The sequence below is a fragment of the Nothoprocta perdicaria genome, unplaced genomic scaffold (assembly GCF_003342845.1).
Source record: "Nothoprocta perdicaria isolate Ctin4 unplaced genomic scaffold, notPer1 scaffold_7, whole genome shotgun sequence".
Taxonomy (NCBI): domain Eukaryota; kingdom Metazoa; phylum Chordata; class Aves; order Tinamiformes; family Tinamidae; genus Nothoprocta; species Nothoprocta perdicaria.
Genome location: NW_020455976.1, coordinates 2,918,517 through 2,931,445, shown reverse-complemented (window position 1 = coordinate 2,931,445; position 12,929 = coordinate 2,918,517). Strand labels below are relative to the sequence as shown.

Here is a 12,929-nt window from a genome sequence, read left to right as displayed (position 1 = left end):
GAAAGAAACAGAAACATGTCTCCCTGCTCTTATGATAGACCTTTGTGCTCCATCAGACCACCCACATGCTTCTGAAAGCACCGGCTAGTGATTCGTAATACTGATCTTGAAGTTATTGTGGGTCTGTAGCATTAGTATGAAGCTGAATTTAACAAATTGCAGGCATCAGATCAGTGTAGTTCTTAGGCTAGGACATTCCCTTTTTACATAGTGCTCTAAGAAATGTATGTCTGATTAATGTTCTAATGCTCAGTTGTTCTTCCCTAAGATGGGTTCAGGGATTCTCAGACAAGATTGGCTTCGTCAACAATCACACTGTTTGCTATCCTTGTGGCAACTACATCGTCTTTGTGGACATTGAAACAAAGAAGAGGACAGTTCTGGARTGTCAGACGGGCCAGGTGGGAGCCTTCGCAGTCAATGGGAACAGTGAAGTGGTGGCTTTTTCCGACCGGAAGCTGAATCCCTTCATATACATCTACACTTTTCCAGAACTGAATAAAGTGACAGAATTAAAAGGTAGTGATTTGGTAACCCTCCCCATTTGACTCCATCAAAACAATACTTAAATCACTCATTTTCTCACTGGTATTTTATAAAACTTAAAAAACAGCGTGACAGGAAACTAGCGACAAGGAGTTCAAAAATGAATGTAAAGAATTTTCCATTGCACTACTTTTAGTTAGGCTCAAATTCGGGAGGAATATAGCAATATAAAATGTAATTGTTATAAGTAAAAAAAAAAAMCAGTGCTTTTTTTWAATTCTTATAATTATTAATCATAATTACTAATTATTGATTTTTATATATATACTATAATATATATAGTATAATAATTAATATATAATTATTAATTATTCTTATAATTATTAATTATAAGAAAATGTAGCCCTAATAACCAAACAAGTCTTGCTTTCTCCATGTTTCAGTTTCCTTGTCATTTAAATAATTTCAGTACTTCTTGGAAAACTGGATGAATGAAATTATGACTGCAAAAGACTTCAGGAGAAAAAGCACTTTACAAGTACAAAGTATTATTAAAACAAAATGTAAAAGTTCAAAAGAATGACTCATAAAGAACATTTCTGTGATCAAATCAAAACAAATAATTTGGAATGAAGCAAAGGAACTAGAGGACTAAAAAATGTCTTTGAAGAATTAAAACAAAGTAGATAAATAGGAATTGAGAAGAGCCTTCTCTCTGTGAAAGTATCCTATGAAGTCTAGGGCAATTAAAGACTGTGCTCCTTATTTTTTATATTTTAGGGGATGCTCAGTTGGACTACACCTTGCTTGCATTTAGTTTCACGGGCCCATATCTAGCCAGTTACTCTTCAATCCCAGAATTTGTTCTTTCAGTATGGTAAGAGTAAAAAGGTTTTACCTAATACAAAGTACATTAAATTATTATTTTTGTGTGTGTTGTTTTAGCATAAATTATGTAAAAAATACACGGGTTGCCTTCATCTCTTCATTTTTATATTTGTTTTTTTCCTGATGATTGCCTGSAAAATTTCTGTACCAAATTCACTATTTATTTTCTAGCACTAGTAGCCATTATTAAAAACAATTGCTTCTGTATGATAACTACTCTCCAGCTTCTTCAAAATTTTGTGTTTTTGAGTATTTCTGATGTGTTTAACATTAGTTAGCTGCTTCCAGCCTGAGGGGCTTCCACACTTCTCAGTCCGAGCAGAAATAACAGGAATGGTCTAATAGATTCCTTGTGTGCTCTTAAAAATCCACCATCTTGAAATATCACCCTAGATAATTCTAGAAACTTCTAGAAATATTTGAATGTTTTAAAGCATGGAAATTTCCAAGACATAAAATTTGAAACCTTTTGGAATCAGGATGACTCTGACTAAGAGTGGGTGATTTTTGTAAGAGAACCATGCTAGATTCTAGTGAAAAAGAATTAATAACATCATACAATCTCCTTAGATACTAAATTTAGTATTTATAATATGTAAAATTACTTTATTTTTACAATGAGATTATATTGCACATTCCTTGCAGAAGTTTTTTACATGTGAAAGAGATCTGAATCTTTGGCTTTGTTAATATATGATTGCCATACAATGGTTGCACAGTTTCTGTATTTTAAGCTGATTGCTTAGTATGCAGAGATATAAGAGATATTTTGAAAGCTATCTCAGACTTGAAAAATAGAAGGGTAATGGATAACTAAAAACTGCCTTTCATGGAAGGTGTTTTATCCCTAGATCTTTATTCTTTTTTGTTCAAAGGACAGACTCACTACCTGATTCTTTTTCAGATACAAGCACCGTATAGTTTCAGATCTTAATAAATTGACTGCTATAAAAGAGGCTTGGCGCTATTTGTTAGGTATGAGATGAGAACATACTGACAGATCTTCAGGGAGAGAGCTGCACTGATGTCTTTTTAAGTCAGAACTTCAGCTTACAGCTTTCTTTAATATTAAGAAGAGCTACTATGTATGTGTACTTGGCATTCTTTTGCATATGCTTTCAATACACACATTGTCTTTCATCTTGATCAGCTTCTGTGAGTGAATTTATTGCAAGCCAGGTCAGCAGGATTATACTAAATCCATTTACAGCAGTGTATGCATTTTGGTCCTTTTCATCTCAGCAGTAATGACACATACTAAAGCTGTAAATGTTATTCAGATTAACAGTCAAATATATTGTCCAATAAATTAAAAAACAGCATTAACCATTTTCTTCAGATGATGTTAATCAGTTCTTGGGCAGCACCTAAAAATGCAAATGCAAGCAAGGAAAAATGTGCATAATGGAGAAATATGTAAATTAGACTGTGAGAACACACAATAGGTTGTTCTGGATAAAAGAAAAGTCAGTGGGAAGCAGATTCGCAGGCTAGTGTCAACTGCACATCATAGCCTCACACGGGCTTTGTACTGCTTTTGGCACCAGGTTTGTTATTTCAGTTACAGCTCGTGTGTCTGCATTCACAATGCAAATACTGTATAACTTATGTAATTCATCCATAAATAATCAAGGACTGACCACATATTCTTTTCTAATTATAATAAATACAACACTCTCTAATTGCAAGCCTGAAAGCATTATCATTATTTTACAGATAGGAATAGCAATTTTCTTTTTGTGACAACACATAAGTAGTCAGTGATAAAACTAGAAAAAACGTCCATGATTTTAGAGACTATTTGTGGTCTTTTTACACAAAGAAGTGGAAAACGATGTTTTCAAAATGTCTGTTTTTAAAATTATTGTTCTATTAATTCTTTTTTAACAGTATTAACTTTACAAGTAGCTAATTAATTATCTCCTGTTTTTGTTCTCAAGGCAATCTAGCTTGTTTTATAACAGACATTTTTTGTCAATGATGAAGTATTGGTTTCTTCATCTTGAATGGCAGTCAGAAACATTACTAAATACTTGRTTTGACTTATTTAATGGATTTGACTTGCTTTTGCTCACTTTTTGAAGGAACTGGCAAGAAAATATACTCCTGTGCAGTGAATCACAACCAGGGGTAACAGCAACGTCTTTAAGTTTTAACCCTATGAATTGGCAACAACTGTGTTTTGTTAATGAGAACTCTCTTACTATATGGGATATTGAAAGGAATAATGAAGATCATTATCTTAAACAAAAGTGAGTGTTACACCTTTCATGTCATAAGAAAAACTTGTATGTAGATGTATATTTTAGTGACTAATAGTAGCGATCTACATCTATTCACAAAGAATTTAAATCCAGTTAAATTCAACTAGCATTTATATCCAGCAACTGTCAAATCACAGGCCGTATGGATCTACATAGTCATCGAATGGATTGAATTTATGAGTTTATTTTCTAGTGCTCACATGTCTGGATTATGCTCACCATTGAAGTTAATACTAATCGGCACCTTCGGTAGCTGCTTTTATCAAATGCTGCAGAACAAAATTAATATAGTGCCTGGGCTATTTTCCTATTGCTGCATATAGTTATACTGAGCACTGAACTGGAATATGAATTGCTTTTGTAGCTATGAGACTACCGTGTTTGGATCAAGTTTCTTCATAGTAAGCATAGTTTAATATATAGTTGTAATCAAAAATTATAGCAAAAGCAATGTCAGTTTTCTGTGTGGCCAATTTGCAGGACCAAAGAGGATGTTTCTGTCAATGCAATTCCCTGAGCACAGCAAATTTAGAATCTATTTATGCTAAAATGTTTTTGGAGGCTAGTAAAAAGCAGGTAAACACGTCTGGATCATTTAAGATGGAAATCTTGAAGTACAACACAGATGCTGCTGCAATGGCAGCAAGCCTATAATATAATATAAGCTAAATAAAAGCCTATAATATATACTGATGGGAATCAGTATATTTAATCTCCTTAACTGGCAATGTAAGCAATACATTGCCACTGAGACAGTTATGCTAGTAAAASTATAGACAAAACTTTAATTTAAGATCTGAAAATTCTTTTTTTTCCTTTTTTTTTTCTTTTTTACCATTATAAAATATGCATGTGGATATTCACTGATATACACTCCTCTGACTCCTCATTTTATTCAGTAGGGGTTGAACCTCCACCAAGGATTCCTTATTTCACATAAAATTATACTAAGACATAAATCAACATTATCTCTAACCCATAGAGTCCTCAACTCCTGCTTTATAACATCATAACATCTACTCATATGCTGAGTACAAAACAAACTGCAAGAGGCAAATCCTGCAGCTAATTTTCTTCATGTTTAAACCTCCTCCAAATAAACATTAAGCAACATGCATGTTAAGTGTGTGGCATTATAAATGCTGTTTAATAAGGAAACAACAGCCCAAAACATTTATCCAAGGCAAAAAGAAAAGATATTGAGCTGGAACGTGGCAGCCCATTTCTGCCAGTTCTCCATTGTAGTAAAATTACTTTTGCTCCTCAGTGAAACAGTATGTGCTGTATGAAATGTTTGCCTACAGCACTCCTGTTACTGCTGCAGAAGTAAATCTCATTAATCTAACTTGTGTCTTCAGGTTTTCAAAACATAGGTCTGTATCAGCATTTATTATTCATAATATTTCTTCTTCTCAGAAAATGTCTCTCTCTTTTTCAGACCCGTGAAACTCCCTGATGACGAAGGGTCTCTGACTCCTCATGAGGATTTGGTCTCCCCAGGTTCTCATGGTGAAAACCCTTATTATGGCCCCGTGTTGCCAATTTCAGCTCTTGCTGGACTAACTGGAGATGAAGCAGAAACATTCACGGTAGYTATTCATTTTATGCATTTACTATCTCCAGGCATTATGTTTTTCATGCAAATATATTTTAAGAACATTAATGATTTTAATGCTTGTTTAATAAGTACAGTTCAATAAACTGTTCATAACATTTTTTTAAATATATTTTGACATGAGACTTACAAGACTTGCTGCTGTTGTGCACTGCAGTACAATGCAGAGATTTTTGACTCAAGTACGAGCATGGTAATTTATCTGTGCAGTAGTGGTACTAATATGGATCCCAGAGGTAGCAAGGTCATAACAGCATTTAACTATCCCAAGCTAATAAGTCCTCCTGAGACCTTGAAAACCTATTCCCATTCTAAACTGATAATAAACTGCAGGTGTTTTTATTCCTCTTTGGAAGTTGATCTCTTCTTGACCGTAAAAATGCCTCAAGCTATGAAAATGTTGCAGACTTATTCCAGCTTTATTCACTGCTTCTGAGATCTATTCCCATACCACTGGCAGTGTTGGATCTGCCCATTCGTTATATCTGTATTTGATCATTTACATGTTGTTTTTCTTCAAGATACCTCCTATGAGATGCTTCAAAAGTGTTCTCATTGTTTGAAATCTGCTTTTATCTGTCTATTAACTATCAGCAATTCCCAATATGAGAGCATTTAACTTGAAAATCTGGGATTTCCTTCCAAGATTAAGAAGATCAATTTCTGTTTGATGGTTTGGCCTATGTATATAGGATGCAAATGCTGCCAGGCATAAGATGATGTTGGCATTACATTACCTCTTGCATAGGACAAATGTGAATTCTGTAAGAAATAGATAGTTTATCACAAGTTTCTGCAGTAAAATTTCTCCTAAAGTAGAATAGAAATAGAAAAATGAGAAATGATGTTTTCCTGATGTCAYGATCTTTTACATGTTAGGAAACAGAAGTTTCTTAATTGTGTAACTGGTGATGTCCTTGGCGTTCAGGACAATCAATAAGTCTAATTACAAACATCCTCTACTGATTCAGCTGACAAATGAACTTCTTATATTCCAAGATCCTTTTGTCATGGAAAATTAAGATAAAATATACTCCTAAGAGGCTTTGCCTTTCTCTTCTTCCTTGCTGTCTCTTATGATATGTGCAGAAAATCACATTTTCTTCTCTAGACTGCAAAGTGGATTATGAGAGGTATTAAAACAAACAAACAAACAAATAAACAACTGTCATATTAGGACTGTGTATAATACAAATTATCTTTCCTTGGATGTTCTTCCATTCATCAAGATCAAATACTCCTCTGTGAAAAACTACAGATGTAGTACTAAGATCTCAGCAGAAATTACTCTAAAGGAATGAAGACCTACTTGARCTTTCTGTTACCATTCACATCATTTTGGAATTCAGCACAGTTACACATAAACATTTATTTCACTAGAACTGGTCATTCTCTGTGTGGTCAGTGCATCAGTGTGTGTGTGTCAGTATGCTTAAATTTGCATCTTTTAAATTTGTTAGGAGTCTCTGCTCCAGAACATGACACTGATGCCGAAGTGTAACCACAGTGGGGCAGCCCAGAGAARGCAAATCAAACATCCTGACACTTTCAGTTCTTTTCTTTCTTGCATTTAACTAATTTAGTATCTCTTACAGTTGAGATCAGAGTTTTCGCAATTTGCTTTGAGAGATCAAACATTTGACTCCACTTCATCTCCATTGCCAATTTTATTCCACTGTTTTTTCATAAATCTTTTCATAACAAAGATTGACCATGGAACTTTTCTCTCAAGAGGTATTATTTAGAGGGTGAGAACTTCAAAAAATAGCCCTTTATTATTCTGCAACACTGTACCAATGCACCATTCAAAAAGCAAACTTATTTTGAGATTAGTGTCTTTAATCTGGTTTACATAGAGAGACAGTCCTGACAGCAGGTAGAAAGAAATGTTACAAAAAGTGTCTTTGCAGAGCAAGCTTCTGATTCAGAGTAGTGCAGCTACAACCTTGCCAAAAATTTGTGATGCTCAAGCCTCATAAAAATCAGGGAAGGTGTCTGTATTAAATGTTTGTCTGGGTGATGTAAAGTCCTATTTKGTTATAGATTTACTATTGTTACTCCTGTTTGATTTATAAAGTAGGYATTAATACACTTTATCTCTGTAACACCTTCCCTCTGAGGAATTCAGAATGTTCTTTAGGCATAAATGGAGAGTAAGTTACTTATCCAGAATCATATAGCAAGTCCTTGACAAATTTTATAAATAAAATCTAGATACTTATGAATCTCTGTCCTATATTTTATCACAAGTTCAGTAGGTATTTTATAGAACTATAGATTCTTCAGATTATTTCATCCATCACATTCAGCCTAGTGTTCCTCACCATTTCTGCTCACATACACAGTTCACTCAATCATTTCTTCTTCTTCTTTTTTTTTTTTTCCATATATACAACTCCTGTAGAGTTGTATTTATACAACTCTACAACTTCTATTACTGTCGTATTTGAATAACTCACATATTTAATGATGTTTATAGGCAGAATATATCTTTGGTGGAAAAGTTCTATTCTTCRTGTCTCACAGAGGATGGATTTATGCAATTTATTTTAGAGAAACTAAATCCAAGGCACATGGCAAGTCTGCTGCAGTGATACCTTTAGAAGTAATTTACAGATAACAGAAATGGGCAGATCTGTTTTACAGAGCAGTTTGGATTATATGATAAGCTATTCAAACAAAATTCATTTTAATAATGCCAAGGATATAAAAGCATGTGTGAAGAAAAGTAATGTGTTTTGCAGGGAGTGGAATTATAGTGGCTAGCTATTTCACTGAATTTATCACTGAAACAAGCTTCCAGGTGACTTCAGACATAGACTTTTCTGGAAAATGGTCCTGGTTTTCAAGTTATAAGCCTTAGTGAAGAGATGACTGAGTAATTAAGATGGATGATATACATGTGGTCATCTTTCTTCCAGCCTTAAAATACATGTAAGATACATTATGCAGATATTTACCAATTGTTAACTGAACTTGTTTTTGTGTTGAAGCCTAGAGATGTCATTAAACCTTCGGTGCATCCTACTGTCCATTGCTGGACTGCAACCTCTGACATTTACATGGGTTGTGAAGAAGGACAAATTTTAGCAATTAATGCAGAGACCCTGAATGTTTCTTTTCTTCAACAAGGCCCTTTACCTGGTAAGGAATAGCTGTGTTACATGTTTGTTTGTATAGTAAATATTTCAGGAATTGTTTCAAATTTGTGGGAGTTTCTTTAGCATCCTTTAATTGCCATTTACTTTTCTTTATAAAAACATACAACAACAAAACCCTTCTAAATCCATCAAAAAACATCAAATAAAGAAGCACAGAGAGTGAATGAACAGGAGCAGCTTTTAGCTTAAAACAAAACAATCTTCCTTTCATTTATTCCGGAATGGGAGTGCTCAGTATGTGTCCCACAGGTTGACTGCAGCCTGCCAGGGCAATTTGACTGTGCCACTTAYATTCCCAGCTGTCTTTTTTCATGGGCACCTTTGGTGGAGTAGTGCCTGACTAACGTTTGCTGGCAGCAGCAGCTCATGCCMTGTGTCCTTTTCCTCCAGGAACCCCAGAGTCCCTGAAACCTGTTAGCTGCTACACCCAATCCTCCCGTGCCTATTCAGAGGCTCCGACACGGAGAGGATGGTGAGACAGAGGCTGCATGAACTGTTGTGCCAATGACAACCTGTGCCCTGTCATCATCTGGGGAGAGCAGAAGGTGTCAGTCCKACTGCGCATTTGAAAGTCACTGGTTCCATCAGGTGGCTGGAGGCGTAGTGCATTTAGTTTCTCTCTAGCACAAGAATAAGCTGCGTAATGTGCTACTGCAGAGCAGCACTGAACTTCTCTCWATGAATGCTGAATCAGTGTTAATAAGCAATAGGCTTTTACAAGTGATAAAGCCAGGGGGCTAGTGATGAACTCTTTATTTTTTTTTCAATGTAATAAATTGCTTTTAAAGCTGCAGCAAGTATCCCTGAGTTTCCCAAATAAAGCATCTCACTTCAGTTTGGATGGTTATCACAGAGTTGGAAAGCTGTTGTTTAAAAAGAAAATCCAGTGTTGTTCTCTGTTATGAAACTTTCAGAGTTGTAAGCTTACCCAATATATAGTTGGAAATAATCATTAAAAAAGAAGAAGAAGAAAAAAAAAAAAATGGTGTGTGGCCAAAAATGCTTTTGCCAGCTCAGTAGAAAGCCAAAAGAATATTTGCCATTTGGGCTTTTGCTTGACTCACTCTTTTCTTGAGTCCTATCCCTCAAAATGTGTAACAGAATTATCTGCATTCAGATTGTACAGAAGCTTATGCTAAATTTAAAGCAGATTGAAATGTGACTCTCGTAAGCAGAATGCGAAAGCAGAATGCTAAGCATGTCCAGCTTTAAGCACATGCTAAATTCCCACCGTAATGTTCTAAACAGAATCATAAGCAGCCACAATATCTCACTTGGGCATTTATTTTTCAGATGGACTGACCTCTCTCTCCTAAGTGAATCAAATTAAAAATCATAGTTAAAAATAACAATACTAAAATAAGTTCCTGACTCAGTACACTGAGCCTAGCCTTTGGTTCAGTAGACTGGAACACAATTTACTTTTAGTGCAGCACTGACATATAAACAAAGTTGACGTTATGAATTATTTTCTTTTGTGCAGAGGAAACACGTAACATATTGGAGCTGTTGTCATACCTTTATAGAGAAGCACAGAAAAAGAAAGGTATTGCCATGTTCAATTTAAGGTAATAGATTTTTAGGCAGCACAAGTGATGGAGGAGAGTAATCATACCTAAGTACACCTGAAAGCCACTGGCCAGAAAAACTCAGAACATACTGGTCTCTGAGACAGGTTGATGGCTGTCTTTTTTATGTTTACATGATAAATGGCTAATAGCTTTTGTGCTAATACACAGCTAAATGAATGGTTTCAGGAGAAACAGTGGCAGAGAAATTATTTCTGTTAATTCTAATCCAAACTGGGATAAATGATATTAGAACAGGCTTTTCTACTGCTCAGTTTTAGTGCATTTTGTTTAGAATTGCAACCATTATTAATACTTTTTAGAAGTTAAGGGCTTGTTTCAAAATTTGTTTTGGGGCTTCATAGTRAAAAAAAGACATTCATAAACTGGGAGAAGTTCAGCAGGGTGTCACAAAGATTACTTGACAGGTTGAATGCATGACACAGAAAGAAGATCTGAGACAACTGGGTTTGGTCAGGCTGAAGAAGAGAAGGATAAGGGTGAATATTACTGCTGCTTCAGCTACTCAGTGAGAGGTTATTGAGAAGCTGGAACCAGGGGAAGTTGCTAGAATGAGGGGCAACCTAAGTTGCAATGGAGGAMATTCTGGGTGAAAAAGAAGAATTGTAGTCAGACATTGGACAGGTTGCCTAGAGGACTGTGGAATTTCCATTCTTGGGGATTTTCAGATATCAACTGGATATGGCTCTCGGCAACATGACCTAACTATGAAGTTGGATCTAACTTCGAAGCTGGGTCTGTGCTGAGCAGAGGTTAGATCAGAACCTCCTGGGGTCTCTTCCAGCCTACATGACAAAWGATTCTATTGCTGACTTCAAATCAAATTCCCCGAGTGAATTCCTAGTTCATCAGACACCAATAGGACTATCACTTYAGATTATGTATACTGACCTTCTCCTTCATTACCACAGCAAAGGGTGCAAAGAACATATTGGGAAAGGGGTCTTTTTACTATCAAATGGTAATCTCTCCCAGATTTAAAGCTGAGGCACATTGTTGCAGTAAATTATATTTTATATTTAACAACATATATTTTTAAAAATGTTTTATGTTGTCTTAGTGCTTTCAGATGGCAAATGGAAGGATCTGGAAAAACGAGTGGTATTGTCCATGGCATTTTGTAAAGATGGACTATACACAGCTGGAAATGTAAGGCATCCTTCTTGTTTACTATTGTTGTGTGAAAACAGAAGAACATTCAAAAAGAATAACTTGCCAAGACCAGTGCAAAGACAGGAGTGAGGAAAATACAGGGTTGCAGACCTTGAACAGTTCTTTCTAGTGTTGTCTTTTCCTTTATAAGACTTCACATAAGAGATAGGAAAGGAGTGGGGTGTGAAGAGATTCCATTTTTTGTTGTCAAGGAAGCAACAAAAGAGGGCAAGCCCATATTTAACAAAAGGAAAAGAATATTCTAGAGGAACAGAAAAGACGATACATAGACATAAAAYAGGAAAGGAGAGAAAATGACCAAGAGAACTGCCTCATTAAGTCACCTTACTGTTTAACCACTGCCATTGCACAYTGCTGCTTAAGGTAAAAAGAAAAACCAAGAGAGTAAGAAAAACTCCTACTGTCTCAATATTCTCAATAAACTCAGTATGAAATCTGGAGTAAAACTGATGATTGGGCCAATGATTATCAGACATAGACTGTTACAAAGATCTATATTTAAGAATAAAATTCATTTTTAAGAGAATTATTATTCATGATGTCTCCTGGATGTAGAAATATGAAAGGCAAACAGTGATGGGATGCAGTCAAACGCTGTTACTGAGATGCTTTCAGAAGTTTTCGTAGTTCAGTTTTGCCAGGATACGCTGGGATAAATGGCCTAGATCTGATGTGGATTTGTACTTTTCTCCGTAGGAGGGAATTGTGTTCCATTATGATATCAAAGGTCTCCAGTATGAGATGACAGTCTGCACTGATATTTTGCAACCCATATGCAGCCTCATATTCTCTCCTGATTACACCATACTTCTCATTGTAACCACAGAGGTACAGCGAGACATTAGTGTCATGTAATGAAATGTTCCTGCAATTCAGCTGTGCATTAATACAATTCATATTCTAGATCTGTAATGTAATCTTACAAGTCAACAAATTATGGCAGAGGTGGAATCTAGTCCATGTTATGATTTTAATTACAGATTAGAAAGACATTTCTGAAGCACAAAACAATTGTTTTATAGATGGTGGATTATAACTATAGCTGTTATCTATACTGAAATTTCCAAGTAGAAACACTTGTGTGTATAGAGCGCAGTGCATGTTCAGAATCTCCGGTATGTCCAGGCCACGTGCAACCTGATGTGCATGAGCTCTCATCTTAATTCGTGCCCACACCATAAGCAAACAGAAGCTGGGACATCTCAGATCTCCTGTGATGATGCAGGATACTCGATCTGAATGTGYAGGCTGAATTTGTCTGGCAATCCAGTCCAAGGTCCTTCTTTGGACTGGATGTCCAGAAATCTTGGGCCAGGATACCAAATCCTCAAGTTTCACTTGTTTTTTTCAGACCTGTTATAATTTAAATGGCTATTTTAAGAACTCTTCAGTCTTTTCACAAGTAAAACCCATTACAACATAACAGAGAAAAAGAACAAGAAGTTGTTTTAAGTCAGGACTCCTGGCAGTGTTCTGAATTTCCTAGGTCAAAACTGCAGTGTTAAGGTCATTTTGGTCACATCCGCTTCTTCATTTAATTTTCTTTTTGTAAAACAAGTGTAGTGCATCCTTATTTTCTGAGAGCTTGGTCAGTATTAATTATAAATTGTTTCTAAAAGGCTTTCTTTTTTTTTTAGATAGAAGCATCTCCTAAAGTGTATTATTTATACTTTGTGTATTATGTTGTCTTGGAATAACACAAATTAGTTCTTTGTTTGTTCTATTAAAGTAATTTTGTGAAACAAAACTTCTT

The 12,929-nt window shown here is 35.4% G+C and overlaps 1 protein-coding gene across 1 annotated transcript in view; it reads left to right on the top strand.

Moving 5' to 3' along the window:
- The window catches only part of CFAP43 (cilia and flagella associated protein 43), a 36,845-nt gene that overhangs the window by 1,469 nt on the left and 22,447 nt on the right, over positions 1–12,929 (top strand). The window contains exons 2-9 of the mRNA XM_026050683.1: positions 269–519; positions 1,267–1,363; positions 3,459–3,626; positions 5,077–5,227; positions 8,247–8,397; positions 9,898–9,960; positions 11,064–11,152; positions 11,873–12,004. Of these exons, the coding sequence (XP_025906468.1) occupies positions 269–519; positions 1,267–1,363; positions 3,459–3,626; positions 5,077–5,227; positions 8,247–8,397; positions 9,898–9,960; positions 11,064–11,152; positions 11,873–12,004 (1,102 nt within the window). The remainder of the gene's footprint in view (positions 1–268; positions 520–1,266; positions 1,364–3,458; positions 3,627–5,076; positions 5,228–8,246; positions 8,398–9,897; positions 9,961–11,063; positions 11,153–11,872; positions 12,005–12,929) is intronic.